This window comes from Podarcis tiliguerta (genome assembly GCF_965153285.1).
Source record: "Podarcis tiliguerta genome assembly, chromosome: 16".
Lineage (NCBI taxonomy): Eukaryota > Metazoa > Chordata > Lepidosauria > Squamata > Lacertidae > Podarcis > Podarcis tiliguerta.
In genome coordinates, this window is record NC_139549.1 from 13,126,910 (window position 1) to 13,152,248 (window position 25,339).

The 25,339-nt window shown below is 48.9% G+C and overlaps 2 protein-coding genes and 1 long non-coding RNA gene across 9 annotated transcripts in view; 1 reads left to right on the plus strand and 2 right to left on the minus strand.

The window, feature by feature from the left end:
- Positions 1-25,339, plus strand: part of MACROD1 (mono-ADP ribosylhydrolase 1) — a 413,075-nt gene that overhangs the window by 308,673 nt on the left and 79,063 nt on the right. For 2 of the 7 annotated variants that reach the window (XM_083418814.1, XM_083418816.1), the window contains 6 exons: positions 3,340-3,461; positions 4,803-4,833; positions 4,948-5,021; positions 6,071-6,152; positions 6,311-6,342; positions 7,689-7,870. In XM_083418814.1, coding sequence (XP_083274940.1) covers positions 3,340-3,461; positions 4,803-4,833; positions 4,948-5,021; positions 6,071-6,152; positions 6,311-6,315 — 314 coding nt within the window. In that variant the 3' untranslated portion in view covers positions 6,316-6,342; positions 7,689-7,870. Of the gene's footprint in view, positions 1-3,339; positions 3,462-4,802; positions 4,834-4,947; positions 5,022-6,070; positions 6,153-6,310; positions 6,343-7,688; positions 7,871-25,339 lie in introns of those variants that run through there. The other 5 variants (XM_083418813.1, XM_083418815.1, XR_014506168.1 and 2 more) reach the window with 4 other exon arrangements.
- Positions 10,380-23,657, minus strand: OTUB1 (OTU deubiquitinase, ubiquitin aldehyde binding 1). The gene is made up of 7 exons (XM_083418824.1): positions 23,503-23,657; positions 16,877-16,938; positions 14,696-14,794; positions 14,162-14,280; positions 13,553-13,637; positions 11,861-12,055; positions 10,380-10,825 (listed from the first exon to the last, which is right to left on the minus strand). The coding sequence occupies exons 1-7, from the start codon at positions 23,555-23,557 to the stop codon at positions 10,628-10,630; spliced, it is 813 nt and encodes a 270-aa protein (XP_083274950.1). The 5' UTR covers positions 23,558-23,657; the 3' UTR covers positions 10,380-10,627.
- On the minus strand, positions 18,599-22,223 carry LOC310667110. Its single transcript, XR_014506176.1, has 2 exons — positions 21,570-22,223; positions 18,599-21,207 (listed from the first exon to the last, which is right to left on the minus strand). It is a non-coding gene; the product is annotated as an uncharacterized lncRNA (long non-coding RNA).

Genomic DNA, 25,339 nt, shown 5'->3' on the forward strand with positions numbered 1-25,339 from the left:
CTCACATAAATCTCTCTCTCTCTCAAACACACACACACACACACACACACACACACACACACATCCAAAGACGAAAAGCAGTCTTCCAACCTTAGTGGGCAATGATTGCTGGCTCAACAGCACCCCCTGCTGACCATAGCTACTCTTCCTGATTTGTACGCTTGGATCCTGAATTTTATGTTGCAGGCAGAACAACTTGATTCAGCTGAAAGCGAAGAGGAAGGAGGCCTCTGGTATCCTCGGCAGACCCGAGCCCCCAGACCTCCTCGCTCCACTCATCTTCCTGCTCCCTTCACTACCCTCTACAAATTCACCACTGCCTCCTCCTGGGCCTGGTATTTTAATATTTGCACACTTCCTCCTTTATTTAACTAAACCCAGCTGTTGGCTGAGCTTTGACTCACCCCACTCCATTCAGAAACTAATTCATTGGGTCCAGCTCACCTTCTGTCTCTGTCCCTCGTTTACCTCCGCATTTGCCTTGGCGACTGGCGCCTTGTTAAAACATTGGTATGTTTTGCTGCAAACATCATCACTCTTTGGGGTTCCGCTCTCACCCAGGGATCACTAGCAGATTTTAGAGTGGGGAATGGGTGCGTGAACAGGGACACCAGGGGCCCAATTGGATACTTACCATAAGACTGGCTGAATGTCCTCAGCTGGATAGCTCAGTTGGTTAGAGCGTGGTGCTGATAATGCCAAGGTTGCAGGTTCAATCCCCATTTGGGACAGCTACATATTTCTGCATTGCAGGGAGTTGGACTCAATGATCCTCAGGGTCCCTTCCAACTCTATGATTCTGTTCTATTCCGGATGCGTAGTAGGTGCCACCGCAGCGGCAGAGGCAGGAATATGCGGTAGGGGTATCCTTACACCACTGGGAGCTTGGCAGAAGCTTTGTGCCAAATGCAAGGCGCCGGCTTGGGACTCAACACCCACACCCCTCCCAATACCAACCCAAGCCCTGTGTCCCAAGACCTTCAGAGACTTCTCTCCTCTGCATTCCTACTGGCAGCAAACATGCTGTGTGCGTAGATTGAGGAAAGAGGCTGCTGTGTGGTGGCCCCTGCTTCTGGGATGGCCTCACCTGGGAGCACCTCTGACACAGACACTTCTATCGTTCTGGTGACTCGTGAAGACCTGCTGGCTAAAGCATCCCTGCTTGAGAGCGAGTAACCCACTCTGTAGTGTTTCAAGTTGCTTTTGTAGTTTTAATGTATCTTTATTTGTAAATACAAGTGTAATTCATGTTAGCTGCTTTATTATTATGCCCACTTACAAGGTTTTTTGGGGTGGGGTGGGGGGTTAGTAGTTCATGCATTTGTATATTCTGCTCTGCCCTGGGACAGATTATGATGCAGGGGTGGGCTATAAATATGCCTAATAAATAGACAATGAATTTTAAAAATGCAGATAGCTAAAAGCCTTTGGCAACTCTTGAGATGTGGGGCTGGGGTAGGGGTGCTTCTGAAGATGTCCAAGCCATGAGGATATTTATTTAAAATACGTTTATACCCTCTTATGGGACCAACCTTCACCAGGCAGTTCCCGTCGTGCAGATATAGGATTATAATACCGAGTAAAAGAGCAGCACAAATGAGAAATGTATCTATATATAGCTATGTAGATATCTGCAGAATAAAAGGCAGCAATAAGATTCGGCAACAGTAAAATAGCAGCAAGACAATGAGACCAATAAATAGTAACATCCAGTTTCAGTCCAAGAAAATTAAAACAAATAAAATAATTCAGCACCACTTCAGTTAATAGCAGCAAAACGATATCAAGAAAAGGCTGTTTGAAACAGGCAAGTCTTTAATGCTTATTTGAAGGTTGCAGCAATGAGGTTGCCTGAGCCTCTTTTGGGAGACAGATCCATGAAAGTGGGGTCACTGCAGACGGGTCCCCCGTTTGTCATATTTGAAATGAGGTCTTGGTTATTCTCAGGGGCTGCTGTTCATTTATTTCGTAAAGGCAAAAAAAAAAAAAAAGTCAGGAGTGTAAGTGATATAAAAATGCTAACATGAATCATGCAGAGTATATGTTCTTGTAGAAGTGTCTAACCTCACTATAATAAAAGAGAACATTAAAGAATATGTTGCTACTCAGTGAGGGCATTACTAACTGCGTGTTTTACTTTTTATATAAAAAAAATGAGAACGTTCCATATACTGCTGCTTTAAGCCTGAGTAATAACTTCAGAACTACCCAGGGAGCCTAAATGTAGCCAAAGGGCTGTATGTATGTATAAAGCAAATAAAGGAAAATAAGTAATTGTCACTTAATAATTTATCTAAGTGCCTAAGGGATACTTGAGAAATAATCTTTATTCTTCAGAAGGAATAGGCTTGCAGTAAGCTTGTTTTAGAGAAGTAATGTGGTTCTCTCCAGAAGTTGCTGGACTCTCAACACCCATCAGTCCTGAACAGCAGGACTACTGGGTAGAATGATGGGAGTTGTAGTCTAGAAATATCTGCAGTGCCCAGGGGCATAGCATGGAAGGGGACTGCCAGGGCAATTGCCCCGGGCGCATTTTTCATGTGTGTGTGTGTGTGCTACTCATGACGCCGTCTCCAAACCAGCCCTGCACTGCTTTGTGAGGCTGGTATCTGATCAGCGGCTCTGGGAGGGTGACATGAGAAAGATGCAATAGTCATGTGCCCTTTGATCCCAGCCTCCTGAGGGATCATTGCAGCCTTTTAAAGTGGATTGGGGCTGGTATCGCTCTGGTGGCACGCCTGTGCTGGCACATGTCAGGCTCCGTTCGTCCTCCACGCCCCACACTCTGCTCCCCTGGCATGCGTGGGCGCACACCCCAGGCACCATGAGAACACACTCCGCCGCTGGGAGTGGCAGAGACTCACCACCCATAAGAATTTGCAAAAACCTCAGACCAGTGGCCCATCAGCATCTTGTTCTCAGAAGAGCCATCCAGATGCCTCTGGGAAGTGCACAATAAGGACTTGAGCACAACAGCACTCTCCCCACTTGTGATTCCCAACAACTAGTACTCCAAAGCATTACAGCCTCCGACCTCCAATTAGAATTTGTCTAATCTTCTTTTAAAACCATCCAAGTTGATGGCGGTCACTGCCTGCCTCTTGTGGAAGCTAGTTCCATCGTTCAGCCGTGCACTATGTGAAGAAATGCTTTGTTTTGTCCCTCGGTAGTTTAGAGAATTGGAAGGAGCAATAGCAATGCGCTCTTGATTAAGTCCAGCAGCTCAGTTCTTGTAAGCATCTCTCAGTCAAATTGCAGAGGAAGGAACTGAGCAAGAGGGGCTCTGCTAGGCTCTGCTCTTGGCCGATGACCCTCATCTGTCTCTCTCTCTTTTCTCAGTCGTCATTCACACGGTAGGACCCATCGCCCAGGGGCAACCCAGTGCTGCGCAAGCGACCGAACTCAGCGACTGCTACAAGAACAGCCTGAAATTAACTGTAGAGAACAAGCTGCGGACTGTGGTGAGCAGACAGGGAAGAGGCTTAAGGTGTTTGATAGAGCAGGTGGCAAGGCTTGGTGCAAATCTGCATGGCTCAGCCCTGGGACTTGCTCTGTAAGTGATGAAAGAATTTACACAGGTAGTTCTTGATATTCTTTCTTTCTTTCTTTTAAAAATGGGGGTATTTCTCTACCAAAGCCATCCAGCACTTTCCCCAAGCACAGCTACTCTCCTAGAGCTGCTGACAGTGTAATTTCCCCTTTCATTCACCAAGGGTACTTTGAAATTAAATCTGATCGGATTGGAAGTCACAGGAAAAAATCCAAGGACTGTGTACACACATTTAAAGCACACCCACCCCACAAAGAATCATGGGAGCTGTAGTTTACCCCTCACAGATACAATTCCCAGCACCCTTAATAAACTACAGTTCCCAGGAATTTTGCAAGGGTGCTTTAAATGTATGGTGTGTATGCAGCCAAGATGTCTGGTGCCTGCTTATTTCTTCGGAAGGTGCAGACCTGCAGCCCAGTTCAATGTGTCTGCTCCCCTCGGCTGGACTACTGTTCCTTTCCCTCCTTACAAAAACCCATCACCCGCAAGTCTTCTGCCTCCTGCCAGTGGTCAGCTCAATGTCCCAGGAGAGCTCACAACAGCAGAGATATTTCTAGCTACCATCCCCCTTTCGTCTGCTCTTCTGATACTGCACCGGAGCGCGCAAGTTGAATGCTTCGCTATTATGGCTGATAGATAAGACAGATAATTAAATTAATTAGGTTTAACCACAGGTCTAAATGATGATGACAGATATATATTTGTAATACAATTAGAAAGCAGGGGCTCACAATCGAAATATCAAATCATTGAATTCAAGCGCTGTTAAATTGAGTTAGCCTTTTATAAACCCAAGCTTTCAGAAGAGAGCAGAAGCCTCCAGCTCTGTGGTTTATCTGCAGCACATGGGGCAGCCCTGTAGGACGGCCAGGCTGGCTGGGGCGGCTGGGAGTTGTAGGCCAAACCCTCTGGAGGCCACCAGGTTGACAAAGGCTATTTTAGAATATATAAGCTCTTGTTCTTCGCTGCTGGGAATGGCAGGCCCTTGCAGGTTCACCATCCATGCATTGGGCCTATTTTATGGCTTTCTGCCGAATTTACATGGGAGGCAAGGAGGTCTTTGACTGCCAGCCACTGCTGTCGTGAGGTGCATCAGGTTGTAAGCCCCTCTTCAACCTTCAGCTCCACACCTGGAACCAGGGAGTGGGATGGAGCTCCTGCACCCTTACTGCTGCAGATTAAGCACCCAGAGAGAAGAGTGCTCATGCGCATGCAGAATCTCTCTCACGCACAGCCTTTCTCCCTACAGGCCTTTCCCTGCATTTCCACAGGTGTGTTTGGTAAGTATCGCATGGGAAAGTGGGAGCAGGGGGAAACCGTCCTTCCCTAGCCCAAGAGATAGAATGGAGGTTGTTCCGCAGCATTACAGCTCTTCCTTCTCCCTTTCTCAATAGGCTATCCGAACGATGCTGCTGCTGAGGTGGTGCTCAACACGCTGCGCAAGTGGCTAGAAGAGAATAAGGAGAAGGTGAGGGAAGAGGAGGAAGATTTGTCTGGCTGGGGAAGGTGTGGAGGAGCAGGTTTGGGCACTAGCAGGTGCCTCCTCATTTGAGACCCAGAATTCTTTCTTCCATGTTTTGACTTTGGGAGCAGAGCTCAGTCTAACCATCTCTCCTGATCCAGTTTCAGAGCCCCCTTGCTCTTTAAGGCATGGGTGGGTTCAGCTCAAAGGCCACATGCTTTCCAATGAGGGAGGGTGGGTGTGTTGCATGCCAATGATGGCAGGGCTATGCAACATTCCAGCCACATTAAAAAGGAGGTTTCCTCAGTCAGTAGACTCTTAATCTCAGGGTAGTGGGCTCAACCCCCATGTTGGGCAAAAGATTCCTGCATTGCAGGGGGGGTTGGACTAGATGACCCTTGTGGTCCCCCTCCAACTCTACGATTCTATGATTCTACACATGTACCCCCACCTTCCTCATCCAGCCAGGCAAGTGAGAGGCAATATTGCACTTCACAGGCCCAATTCCAGCAAGCAAGAGCGCTTGAGGACAGAAAGGCGGGCCAGTGAAAGGTGAAGCCTGAGGGCGATTCTCAAGGGCCAGACAAAAGCAGCCTGAGTAAAACAGGCAGGCATGTGCAAATGTTTTCTAATTTTAAATACATAATTTTTGGAGATGGGTGAATAGGTAGATGTGTGCACCATCAGCTCTGAAGAACTAAAAAAAAAACCCAAGGTATTTATCTAAAACACCAATATAAATGGCAGAGGAGGAACAGAGCAAAGAGTAAGATGGAAGGAAAGCTAAAAAATACCCAGCCGTGGAAGACAAAGCAGGAAGAGACGCATGGTTACGCATGGTGGATCACACCAGCTGCAGGCAGCTCAGAGCAGCAACAGACTCCAACTCCCATCAGCCCCGGTCTGGTTGACCAATGGTCAGTGACGATGGGAGCTGGAGTCCAGCAACACTGGGGGGGGGGGCAGGCTTCCCAGCCCTGTCCTGGAGGAGCAAATGGCACAGAATGCAAAGGTGCAGCTCTCACTCCCCACTCCAATTCCTCTTCCTCCGGCAGGTTGACAGGCTCATCATCTGTGTCTTCCTCGAGAAGGACGATGAGATCTACAAGGAGATGCTGCCCCGCTTCTTCCCCGTGGGTGAGTTGGCGGCAGCAGCAGGAGGCCTTTTCAGGAAAGGAGGATGCTTCCGATAAGCTGCTGGTGGGCCTTCCACAAAAGCTCCAGCTCTTCGAGGGAGGGCGAGAGGGAAAAGCCCGCCGTGGGGGATTCTCACCTCTCCCTCCGTTTGTTTCCAGCTTGACCACACTCCTCACGCTCTCCAATGGGGGTAAGAGCTTTCCAGCACCGATTGCAGTGCGGAAACAGGCACAGGGGAGTCTGCATGCGCCGCTTCTCCGGCAGCCAACACGGACTAACCTCTTCCTCGTTTGCTGGATTCCCATTTCACTTAGGGAATCCTGAGATGCGAGCGACCTGTGGCTGGTTCTCCGGGTGTTTCAGTTTACAAGCAGCTATAAAAGGTTCCCCAGCAGAGCAGTGGCTTGGAGGAGCGGCAGGGCCTTTCTCTAAATCTCTCCGCCTCTACCTCTTTCTCTCTCTCACAAGTTACTATTAGCCTGACTTGGGGGAGGTGGGGGCATCAAAGGTGTCCTATAGGTCATTGTTCATGTCTACCCAAACAAGCCAAATACCAACTGTGGCCACTTTAGATTTAGTGGGGGCGACACCCATCCCGTCACTGCTCCTTAAGAAAAATAAAAACAGACACCCCTTCCCATCAGCTTTTACGTAGAAATAGAAGTAGTGGATCAGTCAAGTGACAGGTCTCCTGTGACACATGTGCCCTTTAGCCCTTACGTGCATGCGCGCACACACAGGCACTGCTGCTGGCCTCCAGGGTTAAGAAGCGGTCACAGCCAGGACCTATGGGGTCCTTTTCGATCCTGGGAAGGAAGCATAGAGCAGCTATCCAAAAACTCCCCACAAGAGCCTCAGAATCGGGGTTTGAGTTTATGAGGTTGACAGAGAGGAAGGAGCCAGCAAGCCAGGATCCCCTCCCTCACAGAAGGCACGAAGGATTTAGAGCCCTGGAAGATTGAGAAGGGTTTAAAATGCTTTTGGCTTGGGGAGGGGGCATTTTGGGACATACTTGGTTACTGCATTTGTGGGGGTGGGGAAGAGAAGAACACCTTAGGGAGTAATGTGGCACACAGTGGTCACAACAGCTGCAGAAATTGCAAGTTCGGGGGAAAACAAGACTAGAAATTGCTGCACGCAGCAAAGAACACAAACTGAAGCGGCAGCAGTGCTAGGAATCCAGGAGGTAGCTGGTGGGGCTGAGGGCCAACCTAACACCTGCAGCACTAACAAAAGCTTGTTGAGTTGGGGGTTTGGTGCTTGTCTAACTGATCACTCAGTCTCTCCCCCCCCCGCCCCCGCTTTATTGTTGAGGAATGGAAACATTTGCTCCTGCATCCTTCTCTTTTTCCTTCCTCCCCGCTCCCGAAGCTGCAAGACTTACTCCGCCAGCCAGCATGTACATCCCTTGCTTCGAGCCCTGCCCTCTGCATACCCATTGGGCAACTCAGGTCACGCTGATGAAATATGCTGGGCAGAGGGGAGGCAGCCCCCAGCCAGCAGGCCTGACCTTTTGCCTCTTTCTCTTCTCGCCAGATGCCTCGGGGGTCCTGCCCTCCCGCCTCTGAGCTCGCTTCGCATTGACTATCCTACCCCTGCGAAGCACCCCGATGCAGAATACACCGTGGCTCGGAGGAGGCGCAGTGGTGGGGGGAGAGAACGCCCAGACAAGCGCAACATCCAGGAACTGCTGTTGGAATAAAATCATGCGAAACACACTCCAGTTGCACGCCTTGTGAGATTGGAAAGGGGGGGGGGCGTCAGAAGAGTGAGGACTCGGCCTTGCAGAGAAGCACAAGCATAACAAAAGGTACCAGCTCACCTGCTCCTCCCCGCCTGAACCTCCAGGGCAGGAGGCAAGCTGGAGCGGCATGTTGCTTGTCTGGAAGGAGCTGGCACTCGCGCCTCACAAGGCTCTCCCCATAGTCAGCAGCAACAGCAGGAGGCAGAAAAGAGTTTTGTGGGAGTAGGAGACCATGGGCTTGGGGAGGTGGGTGATAGTCATGGCATGACTAAGTCTAGTCACTTTTTTAAAAGCCCTGCTCTGTATCTCCTTTTTTAAAAAACAAAAGCAAAACCCAAACTTTTCTTTAAGAACAAGGATGAGGAAGCCTATGAGGCCCCTTTCAGCTCCACTGGGGACTACAGCTCCCATCATCCTTGGCCAGTAACCATGTTGGCTGGGGCTGATGAGAGGTGGAGTCCCCAGACCCGCACTTAACAGAAAACTGCTTATAATGCCTTTGGCCTTCTGCTCCCAGGAAGCAGGTGGAGAACACCATATTCTGTGCTCTCTCTCTCACACACACACACACACACACACACAAACACACTGCCACTGCCCAATTTCAAGATGAACTTTTGTGCTCCAGCCTTTGAATGCATGTCAGAACAAGACACATGGAGAGAGTTGGGAGCTTTCTAGGACCCAGACCCACCTCCAGATCCTGCTGGCAACCAGTCAAACGAGGGCACCAGGGGAATGATGCAAGAGTAACTGCGAGTGTGTCTGTCTGGGCAGCATCTCCACAGCAGGGAAAAGGCAAATCACATGTGTACACCGCACCTCCACCCCCCACCCCCCGCAAACTGCCTCTGAGCAGGGTTGGATTAATTAATTCCTCCATTATCTATTCAGGAGAATCCAAACAGCAATTCCTCTCTCTCACACATGGAGCTCCATAGAGACAGCAGTTGGAAGAGACATGGGTAGATTATGGATCAGCCTAAGAGTGAGTGAGTGAGTGAGTGTGTGTGTGTGTGTGTGTGAGAGAGAGAGAGAGAGAGAGAGAGAGAGAGAGAGAGAGAACACACACTACAGGGAGCAGGAGAGGGAGAGCGAGAGAGAGAACTACAGGGAGCGTCTGCCAGCAGGATTAGAGGCACCTGCTGCAAGTTGGCAAAGCAGAGAACATGGAGGGTCTGGGCAAAAGCAGTGCCATGCTCCATGCTGTCTGGTCGGAAGCTAGAAACACTCTTTTTTAAAGAAGGCTACACTTCCTCACATGAGGGGGGAAATGCATCCAACCCAATACATCGCCACATACCCCCCCTCAGATTTAAATTGGTACAATTCAGGAAGTCCTTTACCACAAGTAAGGGATTTTCTGAATGTGTCGGATACACACAAGCACAGTGGCTCATACAAATGTGTGTGCCCATCACACCAAGAGGCACACAAACGGACTCTTCACAAAGCAAGGAGACTCTTCCAGTGAAGCAACACAACACTGGCGACAAAGACAGCGACCCCCTTTCCCGGTCCTGCAATTAGAGGCTTCCTGTTTGAAGAGACAGTTGCTAACCAAGCACTGAGTCAGCTGCTGAGGTGCCTCCCCCCAAGCCCCATAGCAAGAGTGGCACAGCCACCATTCTGGGTCACTTGCCTAGCCAGGTTCCAATTCCACGTCTCCCAGGAAAAGCCTTCTCTTGGCTCAGCTCTACCAACGAACCTCACTCTCCACTTTAAAAAAATAACACAGTGGATGATTGCATTCCGAGGGAAGCCAAATTCTCTGCTGAAAGAAAAACTGGTGATCTACTAAAGTTCTTAAAAAAAACAAAAACCCTGCAGATTCATTATACATTCCAAGAAAAAAAAGTGGCAAGGAGTCTGGTGACAGGTTGTGGGGCAGGAAAATATGCAAGGTTACAGTAAGATAGGTGGAAGACAGGTTACTGTGAATACACTAAACTCCTGGTCCCTGAACATCTGGAATCTCTACCCACCCCTCCTCTGCTTTCCAGGACTTTACCAGATGCTGTATACTTATTTCTTTTTAAAAAAAAAAAAAACTGGCAGCCTTGAGGAGCAGAATCTCTCCACTTAAGTGATTCAACATGCTGGCAACCAGAATCTGCACTGGCAAACACTGAACCCTCACAATGATCCTTTAGAAAAACCATCACTTGCTCACTCGCTTTTTAGGGGTGGGGGTTTGTACCAAAGCAAATCAATCATTGCTCACTCCATGAGGGCAGGAAAGAGGAGGAAGAGAAAGGTTGCACCCAGTGCTTTTTTTCTGGGTGACACAGAGGTACGCATACCCCTAAACATTTTGTGAATCTTTGTACTTTGTCCATTTACTGTATTTATTTCCCCTGATTTGAACTATAAAATGGTGATTTTCTTGAGTCAAAATGAGAGTACCCCTAAACATTTTTTTAGAAAAAAAGCACTGGTTCCACCCCATAAAAGCCCTAGAGAGAAGCTACAGGCAAGGTAGATTGTTTCACCGGCATCCCCTTTAATAAAACACAGAAGAGTGTGAGTGTAACAACAAAAAAGAGGAAAAATATAATAATAACAAACCAAGTGAGCGAGATGGCAGCAAGAGCGATCACCATTTACAACCACAGACGATGCTGCCCGGCGGATGGGCAGGGAAACACGGGCGAAAAAGACAATGCGAGGCAGAGAGGAAGAAGAGGGGGGGCTTGGTGCACCGGCCAGACTGCCTCCCCCCGCCTCTCCTCTATTTATACAGGATGTCGTAGTGTCCCGGTCTGTACAGTAGATACACTTTGGGCTCCGAGCCCTCAGGGAAGATGTGGGGGTTAGTGGTGCCGCCCTCACCCCGGTCCATGTATTCCACCTGAATGGAGACGTTGAGGGCCTGGGCCAGTGCAATGATGTGGATGTGGTCGCTTTCCTTGCACATGGGCTCCACCTCCTGGAAAAGAGAGGAAAGGCACACAGAGCTGTTTACGCCCCTTGAGAAAGATTAAGGCGCCTTTGCAAGGCTCTGAAATCCCCACCTGAGTTGCCCTGCCCAGACCAGCCCCTCTCAGATTCCATGCACCCAAACTATTCTGTGATCATGAGTCCTAGAAACCTAACTTTAATACTGAAGAAAAGCAACCTGGACATTTCAAAGTTGCCAAGCAAGACACTAGATCCTAAGCTCTGTACTCGATGCAGTGATCTCACCCAGGTGGACTGTCCACGCTGCATCTTGTAGGCCACGGGCCAGACAGAGAACCGCACTGAATGCATGCAGATACCAGAATCCTCACCTCAGCAAAAGCTGGATACACATGACACTAAACACCCCAACTGCTCCTGTGTTTGAATACCCAGAAGTCCATGGGTTAGCCGCCGCCACCCCTTGCTTAAAATAAGCTATCTTTGGGGGGGGGGCTCATTCTTGCCACACTTATAGTACTGTAGAACATTATCTGATTATTCAACCTGGGGGGGGGGGGTTGGCAGGCCTTCAGGGAGCAAAGGGGCTAATGCTCTTTCCCCTGAGATGCATATTATGTTAGGGCCCACCCTATTCTTGGGGCTGCAGTTTTGTTCTGGGACCCCTCAGGGTGAAGGGCAAGTAATAAACTGAATGACTGGTGAGAACAACAGAATGAGGGAAAGAGCCTGATTACAAGACTTGTGCGTTCTGCCAGTACTGAGCCCCCTCAACTGCCAGTTTTAAGCAGACTCTACCTAGATGTTCCTCCCCTTTTCAATGTTGCTAGAACTATGATTCCCAGAAAAAGAAAGCAGAAATGTTTAAAAGCTTCATAGGGAAACTACAGCTATGCAGACTCGCAGATCCCGCCAGGAAACGTCTGTATGGCCAAAGCAGAATGGTCACTTCAAGAGGAAAGGAAGGGCCAGGGGAGTGAATGGAAAGTGTTTGTGTGTGTGTGTGTAAAATCTTGTCTCGTCCTGGTCAGAAATGTCCTCCCCCTGCCTCCACGCTCCTGACCTGCTGGCAAAACTCTTTTATGCTGCGTCCTCCCTCGATGAAGTGCTCAAAGAACTTGTTCTCGCGTTGCAGGTACCCAGAAGTGAGCAGCCGCAGGTACACAACAAGGTAATCCGAGGTGCTCTGGTCGTTGAAAGAGGCCAGCAGGTCTGAAACCGTGGTTTGCTTCTCCACTTGTTCTATCAGATCCATAAACTACAGGGATTAAAGGGGGGGGGGGAGAGGAAAGGTCAAAGAAAAGCGCCCACAGCTGGCTGTGTAAGCCAGTGATGAGGAAACAGTGGGGAAGGGCTTTAACTTGGTAGCACAACATCAGACTCATTTATTAATATTTCAAAACTCTCTGAGCAGAGCACCATCTAAAACAAACACAAACCGAAAACCAATAAGAGAGCAATAAAAAAACACGCAATAGCAAGCAAAACAAGTTCAGAGGCCTCAAACCCATGAAATCTTATAGATCTGGGAAAGCCTGGACAGAAAGACATCTTCACAAGATGTACAGAAGGTCCCAGGTTCAAGCTCTAGCAGCACCAGGAAGGACCGGGAAAGGCTTCTGGTCTGAATACCTGGAGAGTTGCTGTCAGTCAGTGTAGACAACACAGAGCTAGAAGAACCAAGGGCTTCCTTTGTTTGTCCAGATGCCCATCTTCCCTTCAACAACATCTGGAGGGCCTGACGGTCTCCCCACCCCTGGTATCTTAGGAGGTATGGCTGGCACCAGGGTCTCCCTGGCAAAGTACTGCTTGCTGCCCCAACAGGGGAGGGGCCCCTGTGGTGACGCTGGATTTACGGCAGCCACTTGTGAGCCATCCATCCTTTTGATTTTCCCAGAATGCCCCACTGTAGCGGCATAAAACAGCAGACACCTGGGAGCCACCTGCTGCCAAAGACAAAGAGGATCCGGGAGGCTGGACAGGCACTTGGGAGGCTCGCGTGTGTTTTAAGAATCAATACTACTTGCACTTGGAAAGATGCAGAAGGGGGCAACTGAAGTGCACAATGGAGTGGAGCACCATGCCAAAAAAGAAAGGTTGAGGTTTGTGACTAGTGAAACACAGACAGTGAAGTCCATTTATTCCCAAATTCTTCCAATCTCAAACTATCGCTCAAGTTTCCTGTCCCCACCCCTCCCCTTCATGGCCTTAGCACAGGCGTCAGGGATATTTTCCAGCCCGAGAGCTGCAATCCTTTCTAAACAATCTTCCATGGAACGCCTGCCAGTAATGGGCGGGGCCAGAGGCAAAAGTGGACAGGTAACTGGCAAGTTATGCCTTCAGTGCACTCAGCAATCAATCAACCAATCAATCAATAAAAAAAATGGAGCACAAAGGGGATGGGTGTTGGGGGGGGGAGGAATTTTGGTAATTGCACCTGCCATTGCATCCAGTGTGTTTTTACTATACTTGATTTTGGCTTTATGCACTCCCTGTAACATAACCCCTCTGTAAGCTGAGAGTCACCTGCATTGCTTTTGTACAGTAGGCTGGTTTTACACACAAACCCCCTCTCTACCCAGGAGACTAAGGGCCATTATCTGAGTTCAAGGACATATTCCAGACAGGCAAAAAAAATTATAGAGGGCAAAAACTTCCAAGGAGGGTGTGAAGTGTGGCCTGAGGAGAGTCCCAAGGGCCAGGCAGAGAGGACCAGAAGGCTGCATTTGGCCTGAGGTTTCCCACCCTGGCTTACCGTGTTGTGGAAGTCCTCAATGGTGAATTCCGTGAAGCCCTGCGAAACCAACACTTCCTTGCTTTTGGCAGCCACCTCTTTGAAGCTGTGTACAGTAAAATAAACAAGTACAGAATAAGTAATTCTAATAAAGCAAGAATCTTTGCACTGCAAATGCCAATAACCCAATGGGTTGAGAACTGCCAAGTATACTTTCATTGACAGCGCTGACCACCCCCCTGCATCCCAAGAGATTCCCTTATCCAAGATGTAGCCAGTAGGTCACTTTGATCTGCAGAGAAGCTTCTCCTTCCAGTTCCAGAGAGATCAGAAGCCCCCTCCGCAGTAACTCAGAGCAGGGCTTTCCGTGTGGCTGCCCCTGTTCTGCGGAACGGTATCCCTGTTGAGATGCACTCTCTGGAAACAACGGAAGACATCTTTGTTCCAACAGCTGGATGAATGTCTCTCTGTTGTGGGTGTCTACTTGGTAATGTTTTTCTATTTATCTGATCTTATTTCCTGAGTTGCTTTTAAGGTTTAGCTGTTTTTACTGAGATGTGTGGAAGGCGATAAATAAGTAGGAGCACCCCAGAGACACACCTCACACTCACACCCCGCCGCATGTCCTACCGTTGGAGCTCCTTGCCATCCTCCAAGAGTGCCTCAAGATGGGAGAAGCCAAATGCCCGATAGAAACAGTTGCCATCTGGCCTCGTCTTGCGGATGAATGCATACTTCTGCAGCAGATCCTGTGCAGGGAGAATGGAGGAGGTGGGTTAGCATCCGACTGGCTTGGTGGCCTAGAGACAGAAACAGAATAAATGCCCTGTCTTCTAAAAGCAGACCTCAGGGTACTTTCCCCTCTTGAACCCCAATGATGCAGGAAGCTGCCTTGTACCAAGTCACACCACTGGTGTATCTAGCTCAGCATTGTCTACACTGACTGGCAGGAGCTCCAGGCAGGGCCTCAGCCAAGGAATCTCCCCCAGCCCTACCTGGAGAGGCCAATGGGGATTGAACCTGGAACTGCCTGCATGCAAAGCAGTGCTCTGTTCCTGAGCGATGGCTGTTCCCCTTTCCTCATGGAGGAAGGGCTCCACCCCATTCCTCCATTTCAGCTGCCCTCCACAGCCCATGCGCTGGAATGGTTGTGGTCCTTGTTACCTTGATCTTCTGCTGGTAGACGTGGTCATCATCAGCGTATTCCTTGTACAGGACAGACAACTCCATCCTTTCTGAGACGAGAGGATTCTGGACGGCTATCTGCAGAGAAGCAGGTTGGTACGTGAGAGGTGCAGAACAGGAAGGAGAGCACAGAAACACATATTTTCATATGGGAGAGGTGGGCAGCTTAAAAAGGACCAGCCTTTTATTTAAAGCACCAGCTTGGTTGCCACGGGTGATCAGGAGTGGTATGCAGGCGAGTGAGTGGGCTGGCAGAGGAGGATGGAGTGAACTGGCTCTCCTCTGCACTCCAAGTAGAAACCAAGCCCAGAAGAGGGAAGCCCCGCTCTCAGCATTCAGCATAGAAATGGAGGGTTGTTTAGAAGTTCCAACAGTAAGCAAAATTTCCCTCTTGAGCTGCAGGGGCTACGTGGGGCTTTATAACCAGATGTTCTGAATTATGGTCCCGGGGGTATAAAGGCTTGCTTTCATTGCAAGTAGACACAGTTCTGTTGTTGCAGCAACCCAATTCTGTCCATGCCAATGTAGGGGTAATGCTCCATATTGCGAAGGCAAACCTCGCAGAAAGATATGCCACAGCATGTCTGGGACCGTTACGCTTGCTTTCTCTGACCTTTTGCCTTCTTGGCTGGAAGATAGGGTTTTTCCCTTGACCTTTTGTCCTTTCGCAAACTGCTTGCTTAGACCTATCGCTTGGCTGGAGCATGAAGAGTAAAGCAGACGTTATCAAGTATCAGGGGAGCACCTGTTGACACGTGTATTGCTAAGGCTGGAAATGTGCTTTGCTGGAAATATGTTGAAGTTCAGAGTGGTTTCACTACTGCTTTCCAACTGTTGATTTTTGCCAATAAAAGAGGCTCTGCAAAGCTAGCCGATAGCTTGCTTCAGCACAGTTCACTCGCATCCTCAACCCTTATTTCTACATCCTCTTTGCAAAATACATTAATCAGGAAGCTGGAAACTTCCATTTAAAGCAGGGGTGTGGAGCCTCGGCCCCGGACCTCCCTATCTGGCCCTCAGGACTGTGAAGGGGCCACACCTCCCTCACCCAAGCCCTCCTCCAATGCAGCATCCTTGAACTGTGAGAATGGTTCTTGCTTGCTTTGATGTTCACAAGCAAAGAGAGACCATTGCCTTCTCCATGACTAGAAGGTCCTTCTACTCAAGAGTCACATCCATTGCTCCGTTCACCTCTGCCTTTGGCATTGCCCACCTCTTTGCTTCCAGCCCTGCTCACCACTGGCCTCCCCCACCCCCCACCAATTTAAAAACAAGAACTTCCCCTTAGGACAGGTGTGGGGAATTTTTGGACCTGAGCTACAACTCTCATCAGGCCCACAAGCGTAGCTTAGGAACAGGGGTGGCGGGGGTTATAGCTCAGCAGTATCTAGAGGGCCAAAGGGTCCCGAAACCTGCCTTAGCTATTTGAAAATTGGGCCTGCATAGCATGGTGCTGATGATGCCCAGGTTGCAGGTTCGATCCCCCGTAAAGGACAGCTGCATGGTCCAGCATTGCAGGGGGTTGGACTAGATGAATTCCAACTTTACAATTCAATGAAAATCAACTAGCTTGCCCTGACTGGAATGTGTGAAGCTGCCATCCCAGGCGCAACACCACAGAAAAGAATGCAATGGATCGTAAGAGCCTGGCTGCAGGATCAAGCCATCAGGGTTAGCAGCCATTATAGCCTTATCCTCCATGAATCTATCTAGTTCTCTTTTAAAGTAATCCAAATTGGTGGCCATCTCTTCTTCTTATGGGGAGTGAATTCCAGAGTTTCACTCTGCTTAACGCAGAGCTTTAAGGCAGCCAGCACCACAGAGCCAGCTCCAGTTATCAAGCACGGAGAAATCAAGGAGGAATGTAGGTGCATTTGTGAACCAGCCCTTAGTTTCACGCATGTTGCGATTACTTGGGAATCACGGGGTTAGTCACATCAGGCTGCTACCGAGCTTTCCGGAGAGATTCTAGGATGTGACAACGGAAGGAGTACAATGTTAAGTCCAGCGCATCTGTACACAGTTGGAATCTATAAGACGGGATGGGCTGTGAATCTGAATGAACGGGTACAATTTTTTGTGGTTGCTCGCTGCTCATGCAGCCGAACACAAAGCAGGCAGGACCACACAGGCCAACCTCTTATGCTCACAAGGGCTCACCTCCTGCTGAATTCGATCCTGCTGTGCCATTATGGCTTCATCATAGGCCAAGCAATTCACTCCTGCGGGAGGGAAAAAAGAGAGAGAAGATAATAATGAAGTTGAGAAAGGTCCCTTTGCACCAGTGCAGTCTTGACAGCATTAACAATGATCTTCTGGCACACACACGCGCACACACACACACACACACACACACACACAAAGATAAAATTTGCTTTTTCACAGTATGGCTCAAGACAAAAACGATGCCTAAGTTCCTAGTCCTCAGGGCTTGAAAATACAATAATGACAACAAAGTCAAAGGATCAGAAGCAAGACAGCAATTAGAGAGAGAGCTAAGCCTGTTACAATTTTCAGCTGCAATTGATTTTGACATCTCTAGAGCAGACAAGGGTCAATTAATTAATTCTTATCATTCAGCACATCTCTTCTTGTACAATACAGCGTGCTTTATGGTCCTGATCGCAACATCTCATCACACTTTAAAACCTCTGCAGGGCAGTGTTTCAGAACTGCAGGAAGCACACAGCTTTAAACCGCCAAATCTAAAGCTTAGCCTCATCAAATACAAAACGGAAAAAAGAAGACACCCTCGCAAACGAAGCTATGCCGGTTTATGTTCAAGGACATGCAATGCCATCGCACCTTTACCGCAGCTCTTGTGCCCGCAACCACGCTTCCGACACAGAGCCCCCAGGGCTGAGCAAGTGGCCCATCCCCGCCTTATTAGCATGACAAGCTGCATTGGGTACCATGTTTTTGCAACAACAGACGCTGACGCTGCCTCCCTTTTACAGCCAGGCTCCAGCGGGGTATCCATTTGAAAAGGCAGCGAGAGAGAGAGAGGCCCAGTTGCTGCAGAAACCCAAGCAGCTGCACACCACTACAAAAAAAAAAGAGGAAAATAGTAACACCGCAGCCTGCTGTGCAGAAGTTTTTATCTGCTTTGTAAGACAGGCAGTGCAGGTTCTCAGCTGCTTCCTCCAACAGCATCAATTGCTCACAGCAGCTGCCAACGCTGCAGAAAAATCAGGAAACCTGATCTGGGCCCGTTCCATATCATACATCATCCAGAGAGGTGTCCCAGCTCCCAGCCTGCTAGGATGCTACCGCAGTGAGGCTGGGACTCACAACTGCAACTCTTTCTCATGCAGTTGGTTTCGCAGGCTTCACCTCCCTGCCTACCCCCACACCCCGAACCTCTTCCCTCCCAGGCCACAGAAAGGTAGTGGAATTGGACACAATTTACTCCAGACTTCCTTCCAAAACTGGATCAGCCAACACTCAGGCCAGATTTTCTTGGCAAAAGATGAGTTAACGAATCCTCAAAGGGCAGGAGCTACGTGCAGGACTTGTTTAGGAAAGGGGGGGGGACACACAATGTATATTACCGTGCAATCTGGGTCAAATGGTTGAGACGCAACTCCGAAGGGGCAAGTGTGATTCAAGAGAGCAGCAAGGAAGAGAGGAGCTATTTTCAGGGTCTGGAAATAGTACCCCATTATTAAGTAGGAGCTTGCGAGCCCCAACAGGAATAAATTTGGGGATCAGGGGCTCTTCCGGTTGCCAACAGAGGCAGGCAGCTATAGCAAGCAAAATTCATGCTCTGATTTACAATCAGCAAGGTACAAGATGAAGGGTAAAAGAACACAACAGCCCACACCACGGGCATGTCCACCCCTCCCCTGCCTGGAGTTGCCAACTTTATTGGCCCTTCTCAGGTGCCTTTGACACAATCCCGGTCATGCAGAGACTGAGCTTTTCTTGGGATGGAGTAAAGCAGTGGAGAAAGCTCAAGATGCTAAATTTTCTTTGTGTGAGTCCACTTAAAAGCCCACATCCAGGGCTACTTAACATGTTGGCAACCTGGCCCTGAACCAACTGCGACTTCAGGCACTTCTTACACAACATATATTAAGATGCACTCAATCAAGATTCCATTTTAAAGGGGGACATGCTGTCAGAAAGACGGAACTGTCAGAAGAAACTGTCAAAGCAGATGAGCGATAATAAAGCAAAGTTCATTCCAGGGCGAGAGTGTCTCATTCTGGGAGGGATTATCACATCAACCAAAATGGGGTTCCCAGGCACCTGGAGGGGGTGGAGTCTGAATGCAGACACCTTCTGGAGAACCTGTGGCCCTGCTCTTGTCGTTGGACTCCAGCTCTCCAGCGGCCAAGAACAAGGGAAGTTTCAACCCAACATTTGGGAAACTGTAGCTCAGTGATTGAGCACAGAAGGTCTGGGGCTCAATCCTTAGCATCTCCAGGTAGGGCTGGAAACATCTCCAGAACAACACCCAGTAGAACCACTGCCAGTCAGTGTAAACAATACGGAGCTGGATGAACAATGGCAGCTTCCTATGTTCACATCAGGTTCCCCACCAGAGCAATAGATGCTCTCAAACACAGACAAGGGTCCGTGGTTGGGGTTTTTTGAGAATGTGGATTCTCTCACCATGGCAGAGGAGGCCTGGATTCCAAACGGAATCTGACTTGGCACTGATTGTTCATTAGGCAGAGATCCTATCCCTCTGCATCCCTGACCAGTTCCCCAACATGACAATGCACAAATATAATTTTTTTCATACTGCACAGGAATTCAACGTATGCAAACTGGGCAGCACTGCCTAAGAGACAATAGATGTGCATGTTAAGAGTGCTTTGGTGCAGATGGATTGTACACACCAAGTAAAAGTATACAGAAATCTCAAATATCGCCAATGAGGCAGTTTCTCAACAGCGAAAGGAGTATTTCCAACCCAGTGTCAAGAGGAGTGATTGTTTCGTTAAAATAGCAAAGGAGAAGTTTGCGGAGAGGAAGGATGATTAGAAGAGGAACAAAGTATGTATACGGACAGAAGGGGATCAGCTTTGTTTGGGGCTCTTACCTGGAGCTGTCCCCAAGAACATTTTCGGAGAAAGGCAGAAGGAGAGTTTAAAGCAGGACTGGCTAAGCCACCAGATGTTGTCAGAACTCCAGCTCCCTTCATCCCTGACCATCAACCATGTTGACAGGGGAGAAGAAGTCTAACACCATCTGGAAAGCCACACGTCCCCTCACCCCTGTCTTACCTCAGAAGAGCGACAGTTGTGGGTTTAATCCCTAAAGTTTGGACATGCAAGATCCATGGAGCAGTGTGTGAAGTGGGAGATCAAATGAATGAATGTTTGGGGTGGGCAGTTTCATGATGTGTGTGCATGGAGGAGGAAGGCAGCAAGCACAAGTGAGGCAGGAAAGTGGGGAGGTACATCTTATGAAGAGGCTATACAGTGGAATATTTGTTACCTTTTGTTTTACCCTAGCTCAGGCATGTCCAAAGTTTGTTTTGGGGGCCTAATCCAGCTCAGTAACTTCAATCCTAAAAAAAGCTCAACAACTTTGGTCGGCTCTCACACATGTTCACTCCATCAAATCTGGCCCTCCTTGAAAAAGGTTTGGGCACCCCTGCCCTAGCTAGTGCTAAAGAAGGCCGTTCCTCTCCTCTCCTCCTGGAAAGGAGCTAACGTGTGGTTGGGGGTAGGTGTGAAATTCTACCCCTACATTTCTGCCTGTGTTAGGCTGCTGTTGAAAGATCAATAGAGATGGGAAGAGAGAAACTGCAATAGTATTGGACCAAAAGTGAATTCCACCATCCGTAAAGATCTCTGTTAAAACACATCTCTGCCCATTTTTCTTTGCTACCTCACATGCTAATTACTCCCTTCCTGTACATATATTAGATCTCCCATCATATCTCCTCTCAAAACTCAGAATTTCTAGTAAACCTTTGGTTTAATGCCGTAATATTCGTTCCCAATTCTGATCCTGCTTAAGAAAATATAAGTGCATTGCTCCTATTTCATTCCACACTACATTCCTCTCCTTCCCCATTGACAGATTGCAAACATATTGGGAATGTAGACCTGTATTTTGTTTACCAAAAGAAAATGTATTGCACCATGCACACATAGGTAACATAAGGCTTTTGGTGTTAGACTCCATTATTATTATTATTATTAAGGTCCAGTTGCAGCTTTACTGTTTAGAATGATTTTATTAAAAGAGCAGGAACTTTCAGATATTACTTATTACATCAACAGCTGGAATTCTCAATCAGCATCTGATGAAATACGCAAGTTGTTATGTTTCTTCAATTTTAAGGGGTAACAGTATTTTTAAAAATGTGTAAATGTTAGAATGAGGGAGAGGAATTGTCCTGTGTGGTGACTTAAAGATCAGCAGGTTTACTGTGGCATAAATTTTTGAGGCACTTCACTGGGTGCATCAAGTGGGCTCAAGTTTATGAACACTAAATACAATCAATAAATACATTCATCTTTAAGGTGTCACTAGGATGCGGGTGGCGCTGTGGGTAAAAGCCTCAGCGCCTAGGGCTTGCCGATCGAAAGGTCGGCAGTTCGAATCCCCGCGGCGTGGTGCGCTCCCGTTGTTCGGTCCCAGCGCCTGCCAACCTAGCAGTTCGAAAGCACTCCCGGGTGCAAGTAGATAAATAGGGACTGCTTACTAGCGGGAAGGTAAACAGCGTTTCCGTGTGCGCCTCTGGCTCGCCAGAGCAGCTTCGTCACGCTGGCCACATGACCCGGAAGTGTCTGCGGACAGCGCTGGCCCCCGGCCTCTTAAGTGAGATGGGCGCACAACCCTAGAGTCTGGCAAGACTGGCCTGTACGGGCAGGGGTACCTTTACCTTTACCTAGGATCTTATCAGTAAGTTTGATCCTATTCTTTTTGGGCTCAAAACCAGGATTCTCTCACTACCTGTCCTAAATTGGCAAAACAAGAAACGTTAATTATCACACAGCTCCTACGGTTATGAATGGTCCTCACATACACATCTTTAGCTTTGAACAGAATATTACAGGCAATGCTTCGTGCTTCTTGTTGCCTTTTGATCCCAGTTTACCATTTTTGCCCATTCATTCATCATGTATAGCAAGTGAGGATAGAATTTCATGTGTTTAATAAATTTGCCTTCTGCTGTGGCATCTGCCACAATAAATCCAGTTAATCATTGATGTACTATGTTGGTGTTGCTAAAATTGACATGGCTGCTCCTCTATAATCAGTCACTCTAGCAAACATCAAAGGAAGTCCCTGCTTCTTCAATTAGTTTTAGAACTCAATGCTTGCACATGTTTACTAAGATAGCAGTCCCAGGTCAGCATCTTTAGGATTGCGGTCTCAATGTGTACACTAAAGGGTAGGAGGGCTGTGGCCCTCCATAAGTCCCTGGACAACAACTCGCCTCATTCCCGACTCATCTGCCATGCTGGCTGGGCTTGAGTTGTGAGTGCAACAACACCTGAAGAATCATGGATTTCTCAGCCCTAATTGAAGCCACAAGCAATCCTTGTCCCTTATACTGAGTAGACCCTTTGGTCTATCTAGCTCAGTATTGTCTACAATGACAGGCAGGTTTAAGGCAGGAATCTCTCTCGGCCCCACCTGGAGAGACTGGGAGTTGGACCTGGGATTTCTTTTTTCTTCTTCTTTTTTTAAAGTTTTTTATTTATATTTACCTGGGATTTCTGCATGCAATGCAGCAGACGCTCTACCAGTGAGTTACAGCACTTCCTTGCAGCACGAACTTACATTTGCTTCCTCAAAATTAACCTCCGCTACCTTCAGCAGGGTGGGTGGGTGTGGGTGGTTGTGACCATTAGGGAAGTGTGGACAGAAGTCCAACTCTTTTATCAATTTTGATTCATTCCAAAAGGTATGGTTGACAGCACACTATCAGGAATAATTGTTCTAGATTCAGGTAGGTAGCCGTGCTGGTCTGACGCAGTTGAAATATATATAAAAAATGTCCAGTAGCACCTTAGAGCTTATACCAAGAACAAACTTAGTTGGTCTCTAAGGTGCTACTGGACATTTTTAAAAAAAAAAATTATATAGTAATAACTGATTTTAGGCAAGAGCGGAGATGGGCTTGAGCAGCTCATTCGGGAGAGCATGAGACCCTTGATCTCAGGGTCGTGGGTTCGAGCTCCACTTTGGGCAAAATATTCTTTAATTGCTGGGGGTTGGACTGGATGACCCTCGTGGCCCCTTCCGACTTTACAATTCTGTACATTTAAGGATTGAGGAATTCTGCGTGGGGAGAGGATAATAATAAAGCCCTTAAGTGCAAAAATGCTCCCTTTCTCTCCAGGTGTTTTTTTCCCTGGGGGCCAGAGGAGCGTTTCTATGGAAGCCCATGTGGGAGTGAGAAGCCTGGCTTTGGACGATGTGCCTCCCCCGTCCTGCTCAGAGGTGGGGGGAGGGGGGAGAGAGAAGAGGCGGGGCCAGAGAGGACGGAGGGGGCGCCGTTGCCATGGCGACCGGAGGCGGAAGGACGGGGTCCCCTCGGCGGCAGCGCGCGGGCACCGTTACCCAAGAGACCGCGAGGCCTCCTCGGGAGGAGAGGGCGGAGAGGGCGGCCAAGCACGTTTCTGCTCTGGGCCAGGCAGGGAAGGAGGGAGGGAAAGAGGCGCTGCTGCTGCTGCTGCTGCTGGAATGAGAGAGCTTCTCCCTCAGAGGCGGGAAGCGACGCTGCCACGGAGGGAAAGGAAGCCGCGCCTGCGCACTCCCCGTCCCGCCGCCGGCGATCCCGAGGGAGGCTCCCCCGCCCCGCCCGCCATTACCGTCCGTGTCCCCGCCGAGGGGCTCCGGCTGCTGCTGAGGCTCCTCCGCCGCCATCTTCGCGCTTGCAACCCCGCAGAGAAGCGCTTCCGGGTTGCTTTCGGGGGACACCGGAAGCACTTCTCTCTCTCTCGCCCTCTCTTTCCTAGCAACCGCTACCCGCTACTCACATCCATGGACACACGCTAATCGGGAAGCTCCGCCTTCTCTCAGATCCACCCACCTTATCTTCTTCTTCCCCAGCTAGGAAATCTTTTTTAAAAAGTTTAAAAATTCACGCTGCTGCTGTGACGTCATCACAACAATCCGCAGCACGTGCGCCCGGCTATGACGTCACCCCTGGCCGCGACTCCTCCTCCTTCTCCCCGCATGGATGGGTCGCAAAATGACTTCACAAAGCATCGCTGTTTCTTGCTTTCGTTTTTAAAAATGACAAATCAATATGCACAGCTGTGTCTATCGATTAGTTTAAAAGGCTGGGTAGGAAACAACGGGTTGTAGTCAATGTTTGCCCTGCTCGGAGTAGATTCATTTGGGAATAATGGGCATGGCTACTTTCCAGTGAAAACCGCCGGAATAATAGAACTGTAGAGTTGGAAGGGACCACGAGGGCCATCTAGTCCAATCCTCTGCAATGCAGGAATCTTGCCGGTAGCAGGAAACCCCCCCCCCCCCCATCATTCAGTTTGTACAGACTTCACACACACTCACACTCACACACTACATAGGCTACACTTCTGTTATAAATTCATAGAAAATCAACCATACATCAGATTTGCACTGTTCCACTTTTATTTTACTCCATGAAGGAAGGACTACAAAATGGGGAAGGTTTGATACAGGCCAGCCATAATCCCTTGAACATCCCAGCACATCCACAGGAGCCCTGCCCAGTTGCTATGCCAACCCTGATGGTTTCAGACAGAAAACCATCAACCCTGCATACACGAGTGGATTCAACCTGGACTATAACAAAAGAACAGTGATTGGATTTCCCCTCAGGGGGCAGGAAACTGCAATCTCCCCTTTGTCACCTGGAAAGTACTCATGGGGAGGGGAGAAAGGAGGAACCAGCCAGGTGACAGGACACTCAGGTTACCACCACAACTCCTCCCTCAACCCCTCCTTTCTGTAATGTATGCATGATGTTTCTGGGGGTGGGCTTGACCTAGAGGAGGGGAATTTCAAAAGTTTTTATAAGGTCTTGCACACCATTGTTCTGGGTCTTTCCTCTCTCCTGAGAGTGAGGGGAACACCCTGCTGCAACAGTACAATAAAGGCCAAGGCTACAGGCTGCTGATTTGCTCCAATTTACTCTGGTTGGTGTCTTTACTTTTTGTCCAAGGGAGCCCTCGGATTTTTCCGGTAACAGTTTGGCGACCACGAAGGGACACTTGGTCCTCCTGTGAAGGTGAGGGGGGAGATGGAAGGGATCAGGCGCCACTGGGCAACCTTAGCCCAGGGATCCTTTTTCCTCTCCCTGCCTCCTCTTTGCGGGCGGTAATCAATCGTCACCAAAAGCCCAACCAGGGGGAGCAAAGACGAGGTCAAGCCGGCTAAAGAGAAAGGATCCCGGGATCCACGGGGGACATCTACGAATGTGAGTATGGTTTGAAGTAGACACATTGGGAGGGGGGTGGTAAACATTGTCCCCACGGCAGCTGGACTTTCCTTTCCTTCCTTCTATCTCTGACGTCTTCCCTCTCGGAGTCGCCCGGGGAAGTACGGTTCTTATCTGCTATCAGACGCCACCTCTCGGAGTCGTCCAGGGGCGTCCTAATCCCTCCCGTCTTCCCTCTCGGAGTCGCCCGGGGAAGTACGGTTCTTATCTGCTATCAG